This window comes from Morone saxatilis, unplaced genomic scaffold, assembly GCF_004916995.1.
Source record: "Morone saxatilis isolate NCDOM2014 unplaced genomic scaffold, NCSU_SB_2.0 Contig20, whole genome shotgun sequence".
In the NCBI taxonomy this organism is placed as follows: Eukaryota; Metazoa; Chordata; class Actinopteri; family Moronidae; genus Morone; species Morone saxatilis.
Window position 1 is genome coordinate 7,679,978 of NW_023339763.1, and position 18,729 is coordinate 7,698,706.

An 18,729-nucleotide genomic window follows, 5' to 3' on the forward strand; every position below is an offset into this window, starting at 1 on the left:
GACATATCTTTCAGTGCTTTTGAGAGGGCAAATTCATTCAGCATGCAAGATGTGCTCTTTCAGTCCAAGTCCCCTGGTACCAGAACGTGTTTCAGCCAGGAGGACATTTTCTAGAGACAAGGGACATCAGATCTACCCAAGAACCCCCACATTTTACAGTGCTGTGTCAGAATAACAGACACAGGAAAGAGACAAAAAAGAGAGAGGAATGCACCACAATTTCAGGATATAGCCAAGAGAAAGAAAGTAAAAGCAGAGGAAAGAATAGGGTGACGTGAGAGGGATATAGAATAATAGAAGAATAAAAGGTGACTGAGAGCAGAGGGATGTAAAGAAAGGAAAGGGCATAGTGGAGGAATATGAGAAGAACAGGAAGGAGGAGTCAAGTGAATGACTGTGGATTAGGTCAAGGTATGAAAGAGAGTGGTGGTGGTGGGGTGGGGGGGGGACTGCTTCCACTCATTTTCTAAGCCATTCTCAAGCCATAACACAAACAGTCTGTTGCATTGACAGCTGAGGACCACAGCTGACTGGAGGGTCACTGCTTTAAGACAGCCGTAAACAAACACAGAGCTGTGTCAGCGACAAGCTGATAGGATCAGATCCGTGTGATTAATATCTAATCTCAGAATGCAGAGATCAGGTCTCAGGTCTTAAACGTCTGACCTGGGTTGACCTGACTTACATCAGTCTGCAAGCGCCTGCAGACAGGCTGAGGAGAGAGGACAGGTTGTGACATATAAGGAGGTTAAAATATGTGAATTATGTCACTTTTGTTTGTTTTCTATTGAGAACACAGGTGACTTTGTGAAAGTCTGCTGACAATAACAAATGAATTCCATAGTTCTTGCACTAGTACGCTTGAGATAACTAGTGCAGCCATGATGGTAAGTTTCTGGAAATTTAGTAAATATTCCCTAATATCTCAGTTGTGCATCACCCTCTTTTTAATTCTGTTCCATATTACTTTCTCCTATTTTGTCCTTTGTTCAAAGTTTTGTTTGGGGAAAGCCATGTTAAATGGACAACATAATCAGATTACATGCACTTTTAATACAGATTGAGGCCTCCAAATTAGTTTGACATGGTGGCTATGGGTGAATAAAGGTAATGTATTTCTCACCCTTTATTAGCTAAACGTGAATAAAATAAAAACTTTATACTGGCACTTTTTATATTAGCACTGTTGACATTCCTCACTAAAACTGACCTGCTCATTAGTTTTGTGGCCAGCAGGGCCCATTGATCATACCAGCTCATTAACTTGTAAATAGCTGATTAGTTTGTAGCTAACGGACCTTATCAGTTCCACTGATGAATGCTAACAATGCTAGCAAGATGGTGTCAAATGGAACCCCTCCCTAGCCACATACACAAACATGTATGAAGAATATGGCATGTAGTTGTGAAGAGGAGCAGCAAACTGAAATGCTGCAGCACCCTGTGAGGAAGGGTCAAGGCTGAAAGGTAATGTCGAAAGGTTCTTGGATTTATCTTGACTTTCTGTGTTAAAACGAGGAGATTAGGAGATCAGAGGGATTAAAATGATGAGATGACAACCCTATCATGTACCCTTTTATGGATTATTTCCATTTAAATAGCTTACAGTTAAGACAGGAGTTTAATTTCAAAGCACACTCTGATACAAGAGTAAAGAATAAAATATAAAGTATACTTTTAAATTACAATTAACATTTTACACTTTGTGCATTAAGTGAGTAAGGGGCGCAAGGGTCAAATAACATGAATAAATTCACATTTGAAGGACAAAATCAACAATTTCAATTCTCTACATGTTGCTTTGTTTTAGGTGATACGTACATGTATATGTGATGCCAAAAACTGGGAGACCTGGGAGGAAATGGGGCGTTTCCTGATAATAATGTTCTATAGTTCTTCCAATGGTGAGATTAGGTCCCATGCTCAAGGACATTCCTGTTTAGGGAAATCTAAATTGAACATTATGTCCGACATCATGTGCTTAACTTACCATACTCTCTTCACTGCAAACTACCTATGGAAGCATACCAAAGGAATACTTGCAAAATGATTGTTAGAAACCCAACTACACTGACAATGTGACAGCTTCTGTACCTGTGCCACAGGTATAGACAGAGCTTGAAAGGTTAGGTTAATTTCCTGCATGTGACCTTTTCGTCCCCAGCAGGAAGTTTAAGAAGGAGACGGATCACCAGGACACACAAGTGATTCACAATAATTAGTGAGATACTGAGGATTACAAGGAGGGAGGGTAGAGAATGGATATGCTACAGGTAGACAGACAGAATTGGAGCAAATCAAGCCGGGGAGAACCCACACTCAGTAAAACACCTTCGCTACAGACCAGTTGTACTGTGTTATTAGTTAATTTAATTTTATTTTTGATTTTATTTTTAGGGTCAGGGTTTTTCATTTTAGTTTAATGTATGTTTAATGTATGTAATGTATGTTTTGTATGCTACTGGATACTTGAATTTCTATCTATCTATCTATCTCTCTATCTCTCTATCTCTCTCTCTCTCTCTCGATCTATCGATCTATCGATCTAATCATAGTGTGACGGTGAAAAGGCTACGCACAATCTTCATTATTGTTTGTATGTAATGTAATAATGGTGGTAGGTAAGAGAAAAACTATATAGATATTCCAAAACCTACATTAAAGAGGTAGTTGAACTAAATGATGAAGCATTTCAAATCTACATCTGGATTCTCTATATTTTGATGTTTTTCAATAAACTTATGAAAATAAGATTAAACCTTCAAATGAAAAATGTACAAACTGGGATAGTAGAGCTGCAGCTTCAGGAGATCATCATTATATCATGATCTTAATGTTGTCCCTCATTTGTATAAAACCCCAAACATTTATGAAAAAAAAAAGTTTGTCAGTAAATAAAAAAAAAATATATATTTGCGGTACCCACCTGGTAAATATCTGATAGGCTGCTACTTCCCGAGTCGCTGGCAATGCTGCATCCTGATTGGCTGGGAGGCATGTGCATCACCTGCTGATGGGCGTGGTCTGTTAGGTGCATCTTATTGAGGTCAGCAGGAAGCTTTTGAGACAGACAGGAAGTGGTGGAGAGACGGAGAAAAAAACGGAGAGGATATGAGTTCAACAGAGGCAAACATACAAGCTTACAAACACACACGCACACACAGACACAGACACAGACACAGACACACACACAGAACAGAACACAGACACAGACAACAGACACAGACAGACACAGACACACACAGACACACACAGACACACACACAGACACACACAGACACACACACACACACACACACAGTTTCATCAGTCTGAAAGCCAAAGCTGGTTTGGCACTGTTTGACATGCTCTACTCCAACATAATTAACATGAAGAGGATGGAGCTGAAGACCCTTCAGACGGCTGTAAATTATGATCCAAGACAGGAGGTTGATATGATTTCTGATGGACAGAGGAGGGTTGGAGGTGGGAGGCTGGTTTTATATTTTGAGCGACCTTAACAAACCTATAAATCTGTCAGTTCTTATTAGGATGACATGGTTGGCTCTCTTTTATGCAGACAGCTTATATGTTGTTGCTGTTGTTACATATTAACAAAATTAACACAAACGCACTTTACTTCAGGATAAGAAGACAATTTGTGCAAGGAAAAGTCTGAGCATCGATACAAACAAAATGCGTTTGTTTCTATTTGATCACCTTTTCCAAAGATTGTACGATCCAAAATCTGAGTTGCTACAAGCTCGTTCTCAAAGAAACCCCTCAGATTCAGAATGAGACAAAGTTGTCAGTCAAGCAACCAACTGACTGACTTCTGAAAAACCCAAGTGGGGGTTGGGTGTTTTCATATGAGGACAACTTGTAAACTTCAACTGTCAAAAACCGTCACAGAGACATAAAACGGTTCACCAGATCAATGTGTAGCCTTTAAATTACTGTCACACAACTTCACAGCATGCATGCAACCTAGAATCACCGCAAGCACTAACAAACCCACATATTACACTCATTTTTGTAATGTTAACTACTTACAAAGTCAAGTTTAACCATTAAGCTTGTTGCTCAAGCTTTAAGTGAGTTGAAAAACTATATAAACAGAGGGAGAGTGAGACAGGGTTTGAATGTTTTAGCACCATGGAGAGAGAGACTATTATGAAGTGACTATAACTGTTAGAAGTCTTCAATTTACATTTTACAAGTTCAATCTGAAGCATTGCACCAAGTTACAGTAAAGAAACCTTTCCATCCCCTATTGATAAATTGATTGATTCAGAGATGCAAAGTTGAATGATTCAGAAGCCCTGCAAGGCTAGACACATACTCCATCTCTAAACAGCTGACATAATGAGGCACCTTTATCCAGTTTGTACAAGCAGCTTAACCAGAGGCCAAGTCCAGGTTTTACTCCAGAATTCATTAACATAAGGTTGGAGAGATTCCACTCTATAATACTTTTTCCCCCAATCTTAGATGAAGATGAAAGGATAACAAAAAGAGGTATTTCTATGAAGGTTGCCACTGTAAACAGTATTTAGACACTGATTGTGGAAGTTAAAAATGTATTTTCTGGGCAGGTGGACAAATGTACTCGGTGCCCCCTCAAAACCAAACCTCTTATTCTCAAGTCTTACCAGTTTGGATCTGGGCAGTGTCAGGGTGAGAGAAGAAGTCCTGCGACAACGGGCAAACCTACAGCAAACCTCCTCCATCGCCAGACAGCGCTGGCCGTCCAAACACACACATAAACACTCACTTAAACGCTCACACCAACATACAAAGCCACAGCAAATCAAACTGAAGATTGGAAGCTGGCTGAGGCTACGAAGAACCATGGTGCCAACATGTAATATTAAAGATGCTGGGTCTGGGGGTGCTGCCCCCTCAGTACTCTCTTCTAATAGGTCTGTTGTACTGTACAACCCCAGAAGCACTTAACCACCCCACCCCCCTCCCCAAACCCACAGGGATACACAGTATTGAGGGGTGGAGTTTAAGAAGTTCAATAGCTTGTTCTTAATGTGTGGCATTTTAAAGAGGAACACTCAATTTAAAGAATTTATGTAGGCCGGATTTACACAACATTAGGGACTCTAGTGTGCCCTACGTCACTCACTTTATTCTTCTAGATAGATGGCAATTAGATATGCCTAGACCCAAGACTAACCAAAAAACAAACATGTATGTACAGGGCTTCTTAATGTACTAAACAGTATTAGAAAATCAAACAGAAACCTGTATCTAAAGTAGACTATATGACTGAACGTACATGTTTTTCTATCCAATATCGTAGTTTTCATGAATTTTATGGATGATTGTGTGCCTAAATGCATTGTTGTAATTATTAGTGTCATTTGCCTATTGCCTTTTTTTGGCACACTCTTTGCATTTATTATTTTATTTTTTATTATATGTGGTCATTTGAACCATTTATTTATAGGACATTTTCCTGCTTTTGATTTGGTTGTGTTGTATGAAGATTAGCTGCTTTGTTTTATCTTTTGGACCTTGCTTTTTACCACTGTAATAAGGTTTTATCATTTATTCTATAGCAGAAGCTAATAGGGATCCAATAAACTTTGAATATGGCTTCTAGCAGAATAGCCCTACAGATTCAAACACACATGCTTACATACAGTACACACACACAATCTGAAAATGCTTCTAAAGTTTAGCATGTGTAAACTGTAAACATTAATGCATCTGCTGCCTTATTTCTCCATCTCACATACTCCTATATTAATGTAGTGTATCACTAAATTATTAATATATTCTGGGTCCCTCTGTCACTCACATATTGCAATGATAATAGTGCCTATTAGCAACACTTAAACGTGTACCACTGTAACATTCACACATGCATACTTACTCACCGGTCTCTGACATTAGTTTTAGTGTGATTGAAAGAGTATTGTAAATCCATTTCCACATTAGGTACGGCAGGGTAATGCATTGTGTGTTTTCACTTATTGAACTGCAGGCAACACCTAATCCTAGACTGTTGGTGTTATTGACTAAATCACACATATAAACAAGTATAATTCTCTACTCTCACTCCTCGCTACTAGTTTGTTGTGTTTGTGTGTGAATAAGAAGGGACAGAAAAAGCGAGTGGGGGGGACAGAGAGTAATTGTTCATTTCATTACAGGTAAATACTTATTGATTTCTGTGTGATGGAGCGGTTATAAGGTAGTGATGATGAAGCTCCCACCCTTTATCCATTTACCCAAATCCAAATACATTGAGACAGAAGTTAATGTGTCAAACTGCGTCAAACAGGACTCAAACATGGCAGGTGATTGAACAGCGAGACCTTAATCTCATCAAGCTCATTAAGGTCTGGTGAAACAAGAACTTTGGAAATCCAGCAGCAACATTTCCATTGGCAAGTTTGAAATTTCCGTTTCAAAGTGATCATCTTTGTTAAATATACCAGCACCTCTGAAGCTCACTAACATGCTATATTTTCTACGTTTAATCCGTACAAAATCCAAAGTGTTAAATGACAATTAGTCATTTTATTGGGTATTATGTATAGTACTATTGTTGCACCTGAACCTGTTGCCAAACAACCAGCTGTATCGCTCAAAAATGAGTGGTCCATTAACAGTCTGTTAATATTCAGATCAGATTCAACCTGCCAGTTGTGACATCCTAGTTTTCTAACTCGCAGGCTATTAAGCATTAACTATGAGTACTGATGGCAATTATGACCAAACTTTTTTCTGAATTAAATTTAAATTGTTTTCTACATTTTCCAACACCTTGTCTAATAAATGTGTGTCTAGCTAATACAGGCAGATAATTGGCAGATCAAATTGGCAGTTTAATACATTAATCTGGTTCTACTTGGCTTTCTTGTTTCATGATGAGTAAGTCTAAAACAACCCTGTAATTTTATTGGCACCGGCAACAAATTCACATGCTGCATTTAAAAATAAATCTGAATCAGTCTGTGGTTCTGATTCCTCTTTCTTAGGAAGTCCTAATCTAATCGTGCAATTCATTCAGTTCATGCTTACTTCGCTGGATTTATTTCCAAACTAAGGAAAAGACTTAAGAGATAAGATTAAGGTTAGATATGTGAGACAAAGTTCCTCACAATTGTGTGTTTTGGAGGTGCTGAGGAATTAAATAGGGCAAGGACAGACAGAGAGTTCATGTGTTTGTGTGAGTGTACATGAGAGGGATAGATAGAAGGGGGAGGTTGGGAGGGCGATGGAGTGATGGGGGAAGTGAATAATTGTGGCGGTCTTGTGGCTCCCATTCACACCAGACTTAATCCTGCCCTAATCCCCCTCTTTCCCTCTCCCAGAGGGCTGAGTTGTGGGGGGGCGTGGGGGGTTTAGGGAGTCTCTCATTCTCCTCATGCATTAAGAATGAGAGTTGGAAGATTAAATATAAATGTGCAAGGTTTCTTCAGCTGTACAATTCTATCATGTCAATGAGCGGGCACAATCATAGGAGGATCAAGCTGGCTCTGAATGTTATGTCGCAGTTGAACAGACCAAGCTTTCACAACAACAATCACTTACAGAGTCTGATTGACTCCAGAGAAATTAACCACATCATCTATCATAATAAAGATGAGAAAATATTTTATTCAAGAAAGATGCTGCAGCGAAGAGGCTGAAAATCCATAAGGAACAAGCCCGGAGCTGTCAGAACATCAAGTTGTCTAATTTGCTGGGTTTATAAATGAATAATTGGCTAATGTTGAGAACAAAGAACCGGGTAGGGTCGGGCAATATGCTTTGACATAAGTTATACAGATAATCATTTTGTAGAATCACTGTATGTTTAGAACACTGTTTATGTGTGTAGATGCATTGGTTCATTCAGTAATGATACAACCACAGACTAAGACATTATAGTGAGTAAGAGTTTGTGGTTAGAGCTAAATTAAATTAGGCTGTATCTGAATAAAAGCTAGTTTTACTAAAAGGACATACTTAAAATGATTTCTCATTTATGTTTTTTATATTGTCCAAGACCAACAAGCTAGCACACTGGCATATAGTTCATGGCCATTTACCATATCCTTCCCTAAACCTTTCCATCAGTCATGGAGAAAAGCACATTTAACTGACATACAAATGGCCACTCTGCATTTTTTTTAACTAATTTTATGATTACATTTGTCTTTCTATGGGCCTGAAAGCAAAACAAACCAAAAACGTATTAGGGTGATGTCTTCTTTTTTCTTCTTCTATAAAATCCAACTCTGTTTCACTTATTGCATCCAATTTTAACAATGAGATTAACTAGCTGTGGGCCTGAGTGCTCTGTTCCCCTTATTTCCTCAGTGATAAAATGGGCTATAAAGCCCAGACTAGCCATTTGGCTACACAGACAAGAGACTGGGTTTCCCAAAGGCAATTTAGTGTTAGGATAATCTTTGCTACATTTTAGGTCAATGCGTATAGAGATGTTTTGGGAAACCTTCAATACGTTAATGGATGAGGCCTGGTCTGTCTTGCGTAATAGTCTGGAATTGGTTGGTTAAGAGTCCCAGAAGGGGCCACACTATTAAAAAGCAAATAGAGAAGGGGGGTGTGGTAAAAGCTGAATCTAAACAGCTTTGAAACAGTCATGCTACTTGATTTTTGCATTCATTATTAGCTAATAGTTTTCTGATCGTTAGGATGCAGAGATATGATGGCAGGACATACCAGACTTCAGACAAAAGAAATGGGGCATGGCAAAGACATATAAATCATCACACAAAATGAGACAAAGAGAAGGACAGAAAAAAGAGGGAGAACAATACATTAAGATGAATAATAAAAAGAACAAATGGCTTAGCTAAGTAATTAGAAAAGAAAATGCGATGAGGCTGATGAATCCTGATGAGGATGATAATTAAAGTGGGTTCAACAAACAATGACACAAACAAAGCTCAATGAATATTTAAAGACAACGTTGTTTGCAGTGATAAAATAAAATGACAGTGTCAGAGAAAGAGGTATTGTTCAGTGTCTCCAAGCAGATACAGATGATTTTTGCACATATTTGCTTTTGCTTTTCTTTATTGAGTTTGATAGTCTATAGCTCCAACACCTCAATTTAAGTTTGATACTGGATGAGTTTTTTTTTTCCTCTATTGCTGGTGATCACTGGGAAATCTTTGTTTTAGCCAAGGTATATAGACACTAAAGTATGTAAAGCAGAAAAGTGTCTTTGTTCTCAAATCCGAAGAAATACCAAGCCACATTTGAAAGAGAGCCTCTGCTTCTGCAAGCAGAAAAGATCTTCCTTCAACATGTCATGACAATTTGAAATGTCCTGGTTAAACACTATCCTTAAACCAACCAACCGACCAACCAAAATAATCCCCTTGAGTAATACTTAATAATCTATAATTATAACTATGAGGGATTACGATGGGGCTGAAGACAGACAAAGGGCTAGCACTGACCAACATTCATTTAAGCATCATTAACTGCCACCCAAAAGAATATTTCCTGCAACAAAATTGCCAGCTCATTTGTACTGACTGAAAATGTGCACAGGCTGTGGAGGTTTATGGAATAATAACATTTAAGTCCAGTTCTGGAACTTGCTTAGCTGGAAGAAGCAGCTATACACTACTCATAACCCCACAGCTGAGAAAATACAGGCATTGTAATGGTTAGTGAGGTGGGGTATCTGACATGAACACGGTTGGCCTGTAGATGTCAGCAGTATGACTTGAGTGGTATGAAGCAACACAACCATCACTCAGCAGTAAAATGGATCAAAATGAGGATGTTAAAATATGCCAGTTAATATTTGTGTCACCCTTTTAAACCTTAGCTAGGTCATAGCCAAAGTGACTCACAAATGTTGCAACAATAAAACAAGCCCCATTTTCTAGACCAGTATGACCAACATAATCATCTTGATGAAGTATGTACGAGAAAATATAAAGCTACAGAAAAAAAGGTGTTCTTTAGCAGGTAAATGCCATAACAGGCCTTCCCACCATGGATTTATAACATAATCACACATTAAAAAAGAAAACCTTCACTGTTAATCTGTCTTCACTCATCACAGCTGTCACCAAGTGTTGAGTTAGCTCAGAGCAGGTTGTTACACCAGAAACCACAACACAGTTCAGAGACACAACGTAGCTATAGTCTCACGGCACAAATGAGATGTCTTTCCTTTGATGTAACACTTAACTTGATGTCTGAAACTGATTACCGCTGGTTTATTCAGTTCTCTGCTCTCTGCATCGCTCTGTCTCTTTGCATCGTCTCTTTCTGGCCGATCTCACCTCGTCGCTTTGATTTTCTTGGTTATTAACTCGATCTCCTGTCTTTCTTTGTTTCCAATGATTCACTCCCTCATTACAGCCTCCACTCTCCAGTTTCCCTGTCACTACTGCGCTCTTACTTTCTGTCAACTTTTACCCTTTCTGCCTATTTTTTGTAGCTCTCCATTCCTGCATGTTTCTCCCTACTGGATCAAACCTCCATTTCTGCTCCCACATGCAATTCTGCATCAAAGGCAGCAAGGAGGAGCGAAAAGACTGCAAGAAGCCTCATCAGACTAGCCAGGTGAGAACATTGGCTATGCTGTCTGGGACGGAACACACACACACACACACAACACACACCACACACCACACACACCACCACACACACCACACACACACACCCACACACAACTTGAAGAAATCCAGATTTAGCCTCATAGGTGCTGCAGAGAGCTTTGATCAATCGTGGCCTTTGGTGGCTTGGTCTAATGTCTTTAGAGGGGACGGTGTCTGGAACACACACAATTCATGAGCAATACAGAGATGCACATACACACACAAATACACACTTATTTTTGCAAGGGGGGGGTGACATACTTACAACAACACACACAAAAGAATACACGACTACATAGAAGAAGCACGACTTACCTACCACACATTGAGTATACAATATGAACAACCATGCATCTATTGGCTCAAATTCAGTAAACACAACATCCGAGCTAGTTATACATAATTGACACATGAGACATTCTAGCCACACAGAATAGATCCCATTCTATTCTACTGGCAAGTCCACGATGGCCGGGTTGGTTGAAGATACCAGCTCCGCGGGAGTACAGATGAGCACAGCGCAAATAACATGGATTGTTATTAGTGACATGAAGGGTGAAGAGCAAGAATCGGTAGAGACAGTTCAGGTTAGAAGAGTGGTCAATTCACGGAACAGACCTGTAAGGGCGGCAGACAGTAAGAGCGAGTTGAGTCATGATGCACAGTTACAGTGATTAGGAGAACTGGGATTGTAGAATCAATCACGCGACGTGTGTGTGTGTGTGTGTCAGACGGGGAGAGAGGAGCGCAAAGGATGGCAGAAACGTATGGCAGTAGAACGTACTAAGATGGCTATAACGTATGAATATAGGAACTCAGACAGCAACACGCCGGCTGGACTTCGAGAGTGGAGTGAATAGGGAGGGAACAGATGAGAAGTAAAAAGTCTCCAAATATTCTCTTAAAATCCAATTCTACCTCCAATCAGACTACCCATATCTCTGGCACATGCAGTGTGGCTCATCCTCTCCTCTCTTTGTGGTGTGCGCCGTGCGTTGTGTGTGTGTGTATGTGTGCCACCAGCTGGGAAGTAATGAATTGAGTTGATTGGGTGAAACTGCAAAGGCAAGACATGCCACCAGAGAAAGGGAGGAGATGAGGGCGAGTGAGAGGGAGAGGGAGAGAGAGGAGAGAGAAGAGAGAGGAGAGGAGAGAGAGAGAGAGACACGGGAGAGAGGAGTAGAGGTTGAGGAGAGTTGGGGGGAGGCAGGTGGAGCTAGCAGGAGACACATGAGGAGAATGAGGGACTGCAATACTGTCAAGACAGAGAAGTCTGCATGTGCATACAACAAAAAATAACTGAAACCATGCATTCTCTCCCTCTCTCTCTCTATCCTCTCTCACCAAACCACACCCACACACCTTTTTGTGCCTCTCGCAAGTGAGACTACCTTCCATCTCCTGCCCAGAACCTATTTCTACAAGGCTGGTATCGTTACATGCCATCTTGACCAAAAATAAATGTGCATGTGTTCTACTGCTTTACACTGCTTATTCAATGTCAATTCTACTGCACTGCAAATAAAAGTTAATGCGAGTTTAGGAGGAATAAACACCCTTCCCGCAAGTATAAACACTCGTTCATGCATTGAGGAAAGTCCACTGTTTAATTGAAGGAAGAGGTCGGCCTGGTTCTACCAGTAATGTGGGTGCTTTTGTGTCTTTGCAAACTCCCTCGGAAATTAAAGGGGCTCTCTAGTGATTTTAGACGTTGATGGTCAGTTTTAGTCATCAAAGGACAATTGAGTTGTAGTAATGGTCTTTTGTGACTTCTGAGGAAGCTTTTGAAAAGTCGCGAGTGAATAACTCAGATGAAATGTCATCAGGGGGTTACTTAGTTTTAGCTTCAGAGACTTTACAACCGTTTTTAACAGAAGGTGAAGGGAAGTGTATGATAAAGAGTTTTTGGATGTTCATCAATATAAAAAACAGACAATGATAAGGAACCAACAGTGGGCTATTTTAGTGAGGTTTTTCAGTATTGCTGACATGACACAAGGTTGTGCATCCAACTGACCAGTTAATTAAGCTGGCACAAATGTAGAACCATAAAGATACTGTTGCAATAAACACACAATAGTGCATATTTCCTAACACATGTTTGTACAATATCTCTAATACTAGTGACTCTTCTATCTTTCAACAACTATACCACTCATTAAAAAAAGACGAGTCAAAAATTTGGAAGAGAAACAACCACCCACTCACTTAGGGTTGGACCGGTGAAAGTCGTGGCTATGCGGAATACCATTTTGTTCATCAGAGCAACATTAACGCGCAGATGTGGTGCAGTTCAGAATTCAAGCTAACCGGAAATACTTGCCTGAACAACGCCAAATCATATTACTGAAACACAATTGTGGATTATTCTTCTTATTCTATTAGTGAAGAAACTAGCATCCTGTGTTTGGATGGCAGGCACATCGGATAATAAGTGGGGCGGCAATAATGTAAAACAACCCACACCACCATAAATATAAACAAAAAATAACATTATTCACAGAATTAATAACAACAAATAACAAAAAAACATACAATATAAATAAAAAAAAAAAAAACAAAAAAAAACAACACACAAACCAAACAAAATATAAAACAAAACACAACATAAACAACCACAAAAAAACACAATACAAAACAACAAAAAACTATCAAGGTTCAACAATCATTGGTTGGCAGGTTTGTAGCCTGGATATGAGAGTGGCTTGGCAAGGTCCTATCAACAGAATTAGTGAATAATCAGCCCTTCATTAGTTGGCACTACCATCAACACATTAATTGATATCGTGCCCCAGCTCACGCTGGAAGAACACCGGTACATGCTGATGGCACTCCAGTCCACCAACCCATTGACTCAAGGCTGTGAATTCTGCCCCATTTCTGAGAGTGGATGAAAGAACAGAAAGACGAAGGCTAGCTGTAAGGGGAGACCACTACAGGGAGAGGAAGAGGACAGGAAGATAAAACATTGGGGCAATGACCAAAAAATACTATTTGGAAAATGGAAGATAATGAGTGTAAATTCAGAAAGGAACGAGAACATGTGTGGTGTGCATAGTTTGCTTACTCAGTTATGCCCCTCCGGCCCCACACCTTACTGTAATACAAACACACCTGGAAATACACCCAACACAACTCAGCGAACCCCACTATCCGTATCAGCCTCGAATCCACGAACCTGTATCCTAATCATAATTTCTAGAACTCATGTAACACTGCCCTCGCTTTCACTCATTCCTCTAACACACTGATAAGAATGCAACTTCGAATTTGATACATATCGGATGGGACAGAATGGTCTTGCGACAACACTGTATCTCGGTGAAAAAGTTAGACACAGAATAACCTTGTCATAGTTTAATAGACATTACAAAAACATATGCAGCCGATTTTCATAGAAATTTTTAGAACACCATTTAACCCGTCTGGACCTTACAAGCTCCATGTAACCTAAATGAAACAACTTGACATACATATTTAAGATTTCAGTTGGTATCTCAGAGCTCAACCCTTCCTTACAATCAACCAGAATACAACAAAATTCATACCTGTGAAGACCAAAAACATTCTCGACCCACCGTCGCGGAAATTAATGCAAGTAAATGCTGCAGTAAAATTGGATAGCGCAATATGCTCATTAACCAGCGTGGCACCATCAGCAACATCCAGTGGGTACCACTGCTTGTCTCACCCCCCCATTATCACAACTATTTCTGGCAGCTCTTACACAACGATACGATATGCTAAAATTTAAGCCGCATTCAGGCGCGCAAATCCTTTAGTGTCTAACCACTCACACCACCTGAGCCAGAGCGACCGTATGACAACCGGGAGAGAGATGGAAGGAGCTACAGGCGCGCGACATTTACCAGAGCAAACAGACGATGGCAAGAGCAATCAAACAAATTATCCCTATCCAGATCGGGTACATCTACTGAGACGATGCACCCAGTCCTCCCTTCTAAAGTATGTTGTAAGGACGGAGTAGGGCAATCAGAATATGGTACATCCTGGCTGCCAACAACAGCCTCCTCTCCATCCATCTCACCAGGCTGTTCTTACGATAGTCACATCATATACCTCTACCCAGAAATGACTCTGCTGACACCTCACGATCGGGCAAAGGTCGAACCTAATCTCACAACAAAAGTGCAAGGAAGAGTAGTCCTTCCTAGTATTATAACTTACTACTCATTTGTAACAAAAATAGGTAACGAAGGTTTCAAAGTACCATCAATTTCGCGCTATCATCAATATACAGCCAACCTGCCCCAACACCTTGTACGTTGCGAATTCAAGCCTTCACACACCCATCCAAACAAAAGCTCAAACAATATACCGTACTAATGTAATTGCAATTTAACATATAATTGTTAATTGTAACACACAACCTCCCTCTCTTTAGATCCCCATCGGAACATATTGGAACTTTTGATGTGCGGCCATTGGCAAGCATCCACCTCTATTCTACTTTCCCGAGGTGGATTTAAGCCAAGGAAAAGGAGGGATGGATTACCGTTCTTGCTATTTCAACCCTTAATTCTTCTTCCACTCCCATCTAAGCGAACCATTCACAACACCTGCACAATACAAACCATCACATAAAACAAACCTATAGATCACCATTTATATTTCTCGCCAACACCCCTCGCTTGTTCCAATAAAACACTATAATGCCAACCCCCAAATTTATTAAATCTCACCACCCATAGCAGCGGAGACCATCCCGCATTGAAATCGGATGAGCTTACTGACATTCCCTCATATTACAGAAATTATTAAATAACAACACTCGCAAGATTTGAGGGCTTGGCGGAAAGCTAATGATATCAAGATAGTAGGCCCCCAGGCATCATACACTAGTAAGAAAAAGAAGTAGTATGGGCAAGTATGTGAATAAGTTGGCTGGCAGGGCTTTATTGATGCTATTATTTTGACCCCTTATGTGTTCTGTGTGCGGGACAGAGTTACTGCTTAAATATGCAAAGTGTATACGCTTGATGTACGTGTAATTTTCTCTGTTTCTTCATTTGTGGACAGTGCGCTGTGTTGAGTTGGTAGTCAGAGTAGTCGTCGTCATGTAGTGTGCTCGTGCAGTGTTGTGCGTGATGGCTGTATGGAGTTATCTGGTTGCACAGCAACAGTACCTGCAGAGGCTCCTCACATAGAGAGGTAACAGAGCCGGCGCGAGAGGACTACACGCGCAGGTCACCGAGATAGCAGAGGGGTTCACCCTTAACACTGAAAGGGCTCATACACTAACTAGAGCGTCACTATAGGAACGTTAGATTCCAACACTATATAAACTTACTGTTTGCTTACTCTACCAGCACACATTTTCATTTACTACACACACGCTATGCACCTTATGCAAGTCACTAATATGACTGGTAACCATCTAATGGTAAACTAGGAAACCACAAAATAACACCTACTCCTAAATGTAAGATCCGTCGCATGGTCTTTCCCATTATCCACCTGGCTATAAATAGGCAGATGCTGCTATCACCTGCGCACAATAGCCCCTTTTAGTAAATACAATACCCTTCGACGGATGACAGTTTAAATGCGAACACGACTGATATGCGATCACAATACTAACCCCACACACACCTGACAAGTCCGCGCGTTCTCTCTTTGGAAGAGACAGGCAACACGTCACCTATAGCGAACCCAGGTAGAAGCACAGGCCAATGACCCCAAATCAGGGAGGACCCAGGTGGAGAACGCGAGCAGCCCTAAAAAAGACCCTTTGGTTCTAAAATCCTGCCACAGATATGTTTGATTAATGTTTGTGCAAAACTGTGGCTGTTCAACCGGCGGCCTTTCTCCATTCCAAGCCTAAAAAACAATGAAGAGAAAAAATAGATTGTCTGGCACGTATGGAAATGACAGGACAAATTAACAAGAGTTAGTGCATGCCCAAAGAGACAAGATACTCAAGAACTAACATTTCATTACCAAGAGACAAGAGAAATGAAATGTCTTGAGATAAAGTAGCGATTAGAGCATTATTCTTTTGCCAATCCCTTAGTAGATTGAGAACGCTAATCCTGACTCCAAAACTGTCCTAATATCAACAGTCCATCCAAACCTCCGGGATTATTGCCCTTAATTTTTTTCTAAATCCAGAATACGTAATTGACAAATAAATCACATTTCTAAATTGTTCTGACCACTAATGAATTACTTTCCGATATCCCAAGCTTGCACACTTGAGCATTTAGCAGTGATAAGAGCAACTAGTTTTTGGAAAAGAGAGAAACATTATATTGTCGTTGATAGTACTACATCTTCTAAATTTCAATTCTGAAAGTGTATCTAAGCAAGAAATCCAGAAAATTGTGTAAAGTTGTGCGAGACCCAGCCACTCGCTTTTGGTGTGGTGAATGTGTTGTCTGTGCTGTTGTCAGGAATGTCCTCACAAAATGTGATAACAAGTCCTACAGATGTGCATATGGAGTTTAATGTGTTAATGCATATTCGAAGTGTGTGTAAACGCTGAACTATGGTTATAATAATAATGTACAAAACAGCGAGAAAGCTTTTCAAACAAAGAAAGGCCAGAAACTGTTTTTTCTCTTCTCTAAACCAAACATGGCAAATGGCCAAGTGTTTAGCTGTAAGAAATGTGCAAAAGGCCCTTGCAGACTCAAAGAATTGCTTGCTTAAAGGTTCGTTGGTCACCTTAATTAAGCATCTGTGTAATTTGACAAAAAAAAAAAAAAAAAAAAAAAAAAAAAAAAAAAAAAAAAAAAAAACTAGTTAAAAAAGCAATGTATAGACTTTAGTGTTTTGCATAGCAACCTGACCTACCTCCTGGCCTGTCACATGTTTTCATACAGGCATGACCACCACATTGTTCTGCTTGCCCCCACATACCTCTCTCATCTCTCTTTGTTTTTTCTCTCATTCAATTTCTCACAAATTCAAAAACACCCACAGAGCAATCGCCCCATCCCATTCCAATCCTTGCGTTTATAAATGCCCTTGAAAATTATCCCCAGTAAAGCCTCTGGATGTTGCAGGCAGAGGAGGGGGATGTGGTCAATAGGCAGTGAGATAAATGGGAGCAAGGGAATTGGGGGGTGGGGGCGTAATGGGTGGTTGAAATAATCAGCACTAGGATGTGTGGTGCGTTGTGTTGGGTTTTGTTGTTATGGGTGCAGGTAGTAGAGCTCATGGCAGATAAGAGGCATCCGTGGTGGTGGACAGATCTTCAAAATATATTAAGTAAACGGGGGAAGTAATTTATGCATATGTGCAAATCAGTTTGGCTGTATGCATTCTGGTAATTATAAGATTATGACGTTGGCATGGATTTGTAGGCCTGTCGTGTGCGATATCGTGGAGTGTAGTGTCTATGTGCATTTGTGGGTGTTTAAACGGTAATCTGAGAGTGAAGGCCAGCAACGAATAAGGGCGGTCCACATGCATGGCGGTGGTACATGTGTGAAGCAGAAGCAAATGAGTATAAGTCTCCTGTGTGGCACAAAGGCTAGAGTCGCGGCTCCCACTGAGCAGCGCTCACTTTCAGCCCATTTAGCCAGCATTATACCAGCTTTGGCATGTTAATGCAATACCAGGGCCTGAGTGGGTTTTTGCAGGCCTTCACAAATTTCAGCTATCATAGGCTAATGGACAGTAATACAACGCATTCAAAGGACAGCAACACTGGGCCTTTTATGGCCCCTGTACGCCATGTGAACCATCAAAATAGCTCTGGCATTTTCTTCTTAGTTCAAACATTAAAAGGTGAAGTGTGGTAAACTAACAAAGCAAAGGCAAAGTGACTTTTTTATGAGCTGAGACTGGTTAAGCTTTGACTTTGTCTCCATCGAATAACCGTTTTTTAGAGAATGTGCTATCATGAATATGTGCATTATATGTGCATTTTTTTAAGATGGAGTCTGGCCCATACAATTGTGGACCAAACTATGTGGTGTTATGTCACCTAAGCAAATATTCACCCAAAAATCAGGACTGTGAAAAATGTATGCAAAAGTAAAAGATAAATGACTCAAAGACAATGTGTACCTTTGACAATAGCACTGGAATGTGACAAAGCCCACTAAAGGCTACCTTTCTGACGGCAGAAATCTCCCCTGCTCAACAACAAAACGGGCGAGAAGGAGCGCGGAGGGGAACGGGGAGA

The 18,729-nt window shown here is 40.3% G+C and overlaps 1 protein-coding gene across 6 annotated transcripts in view; it reads right to left on the reverse strand.

Annotated features, from left to right (window-relative positions):
* The window catches only part of rapgef6 (Rap guanine nucleotide exchange factor (GEF) 6), a 147,267-nt gene that overhangs the window by 49,077 nt on the left and 79,461 nt on the right, over positions 1-18,729 (reverse strand). For all 6 annotated transcript variants that reach the window (XM_035666228.1, XM_035666229.1, XM_035666227.1 and 3 more), the window contains one exon: positions 2,927-3,058. In XM_035666228.1, the coding sequence (XP_035522121.1) occupies positions 2,927-3,058 (132 nt within the window). The remainder of the gene's footprint in view (positions 1-2,926; positions 3,059-18,729) is intronic.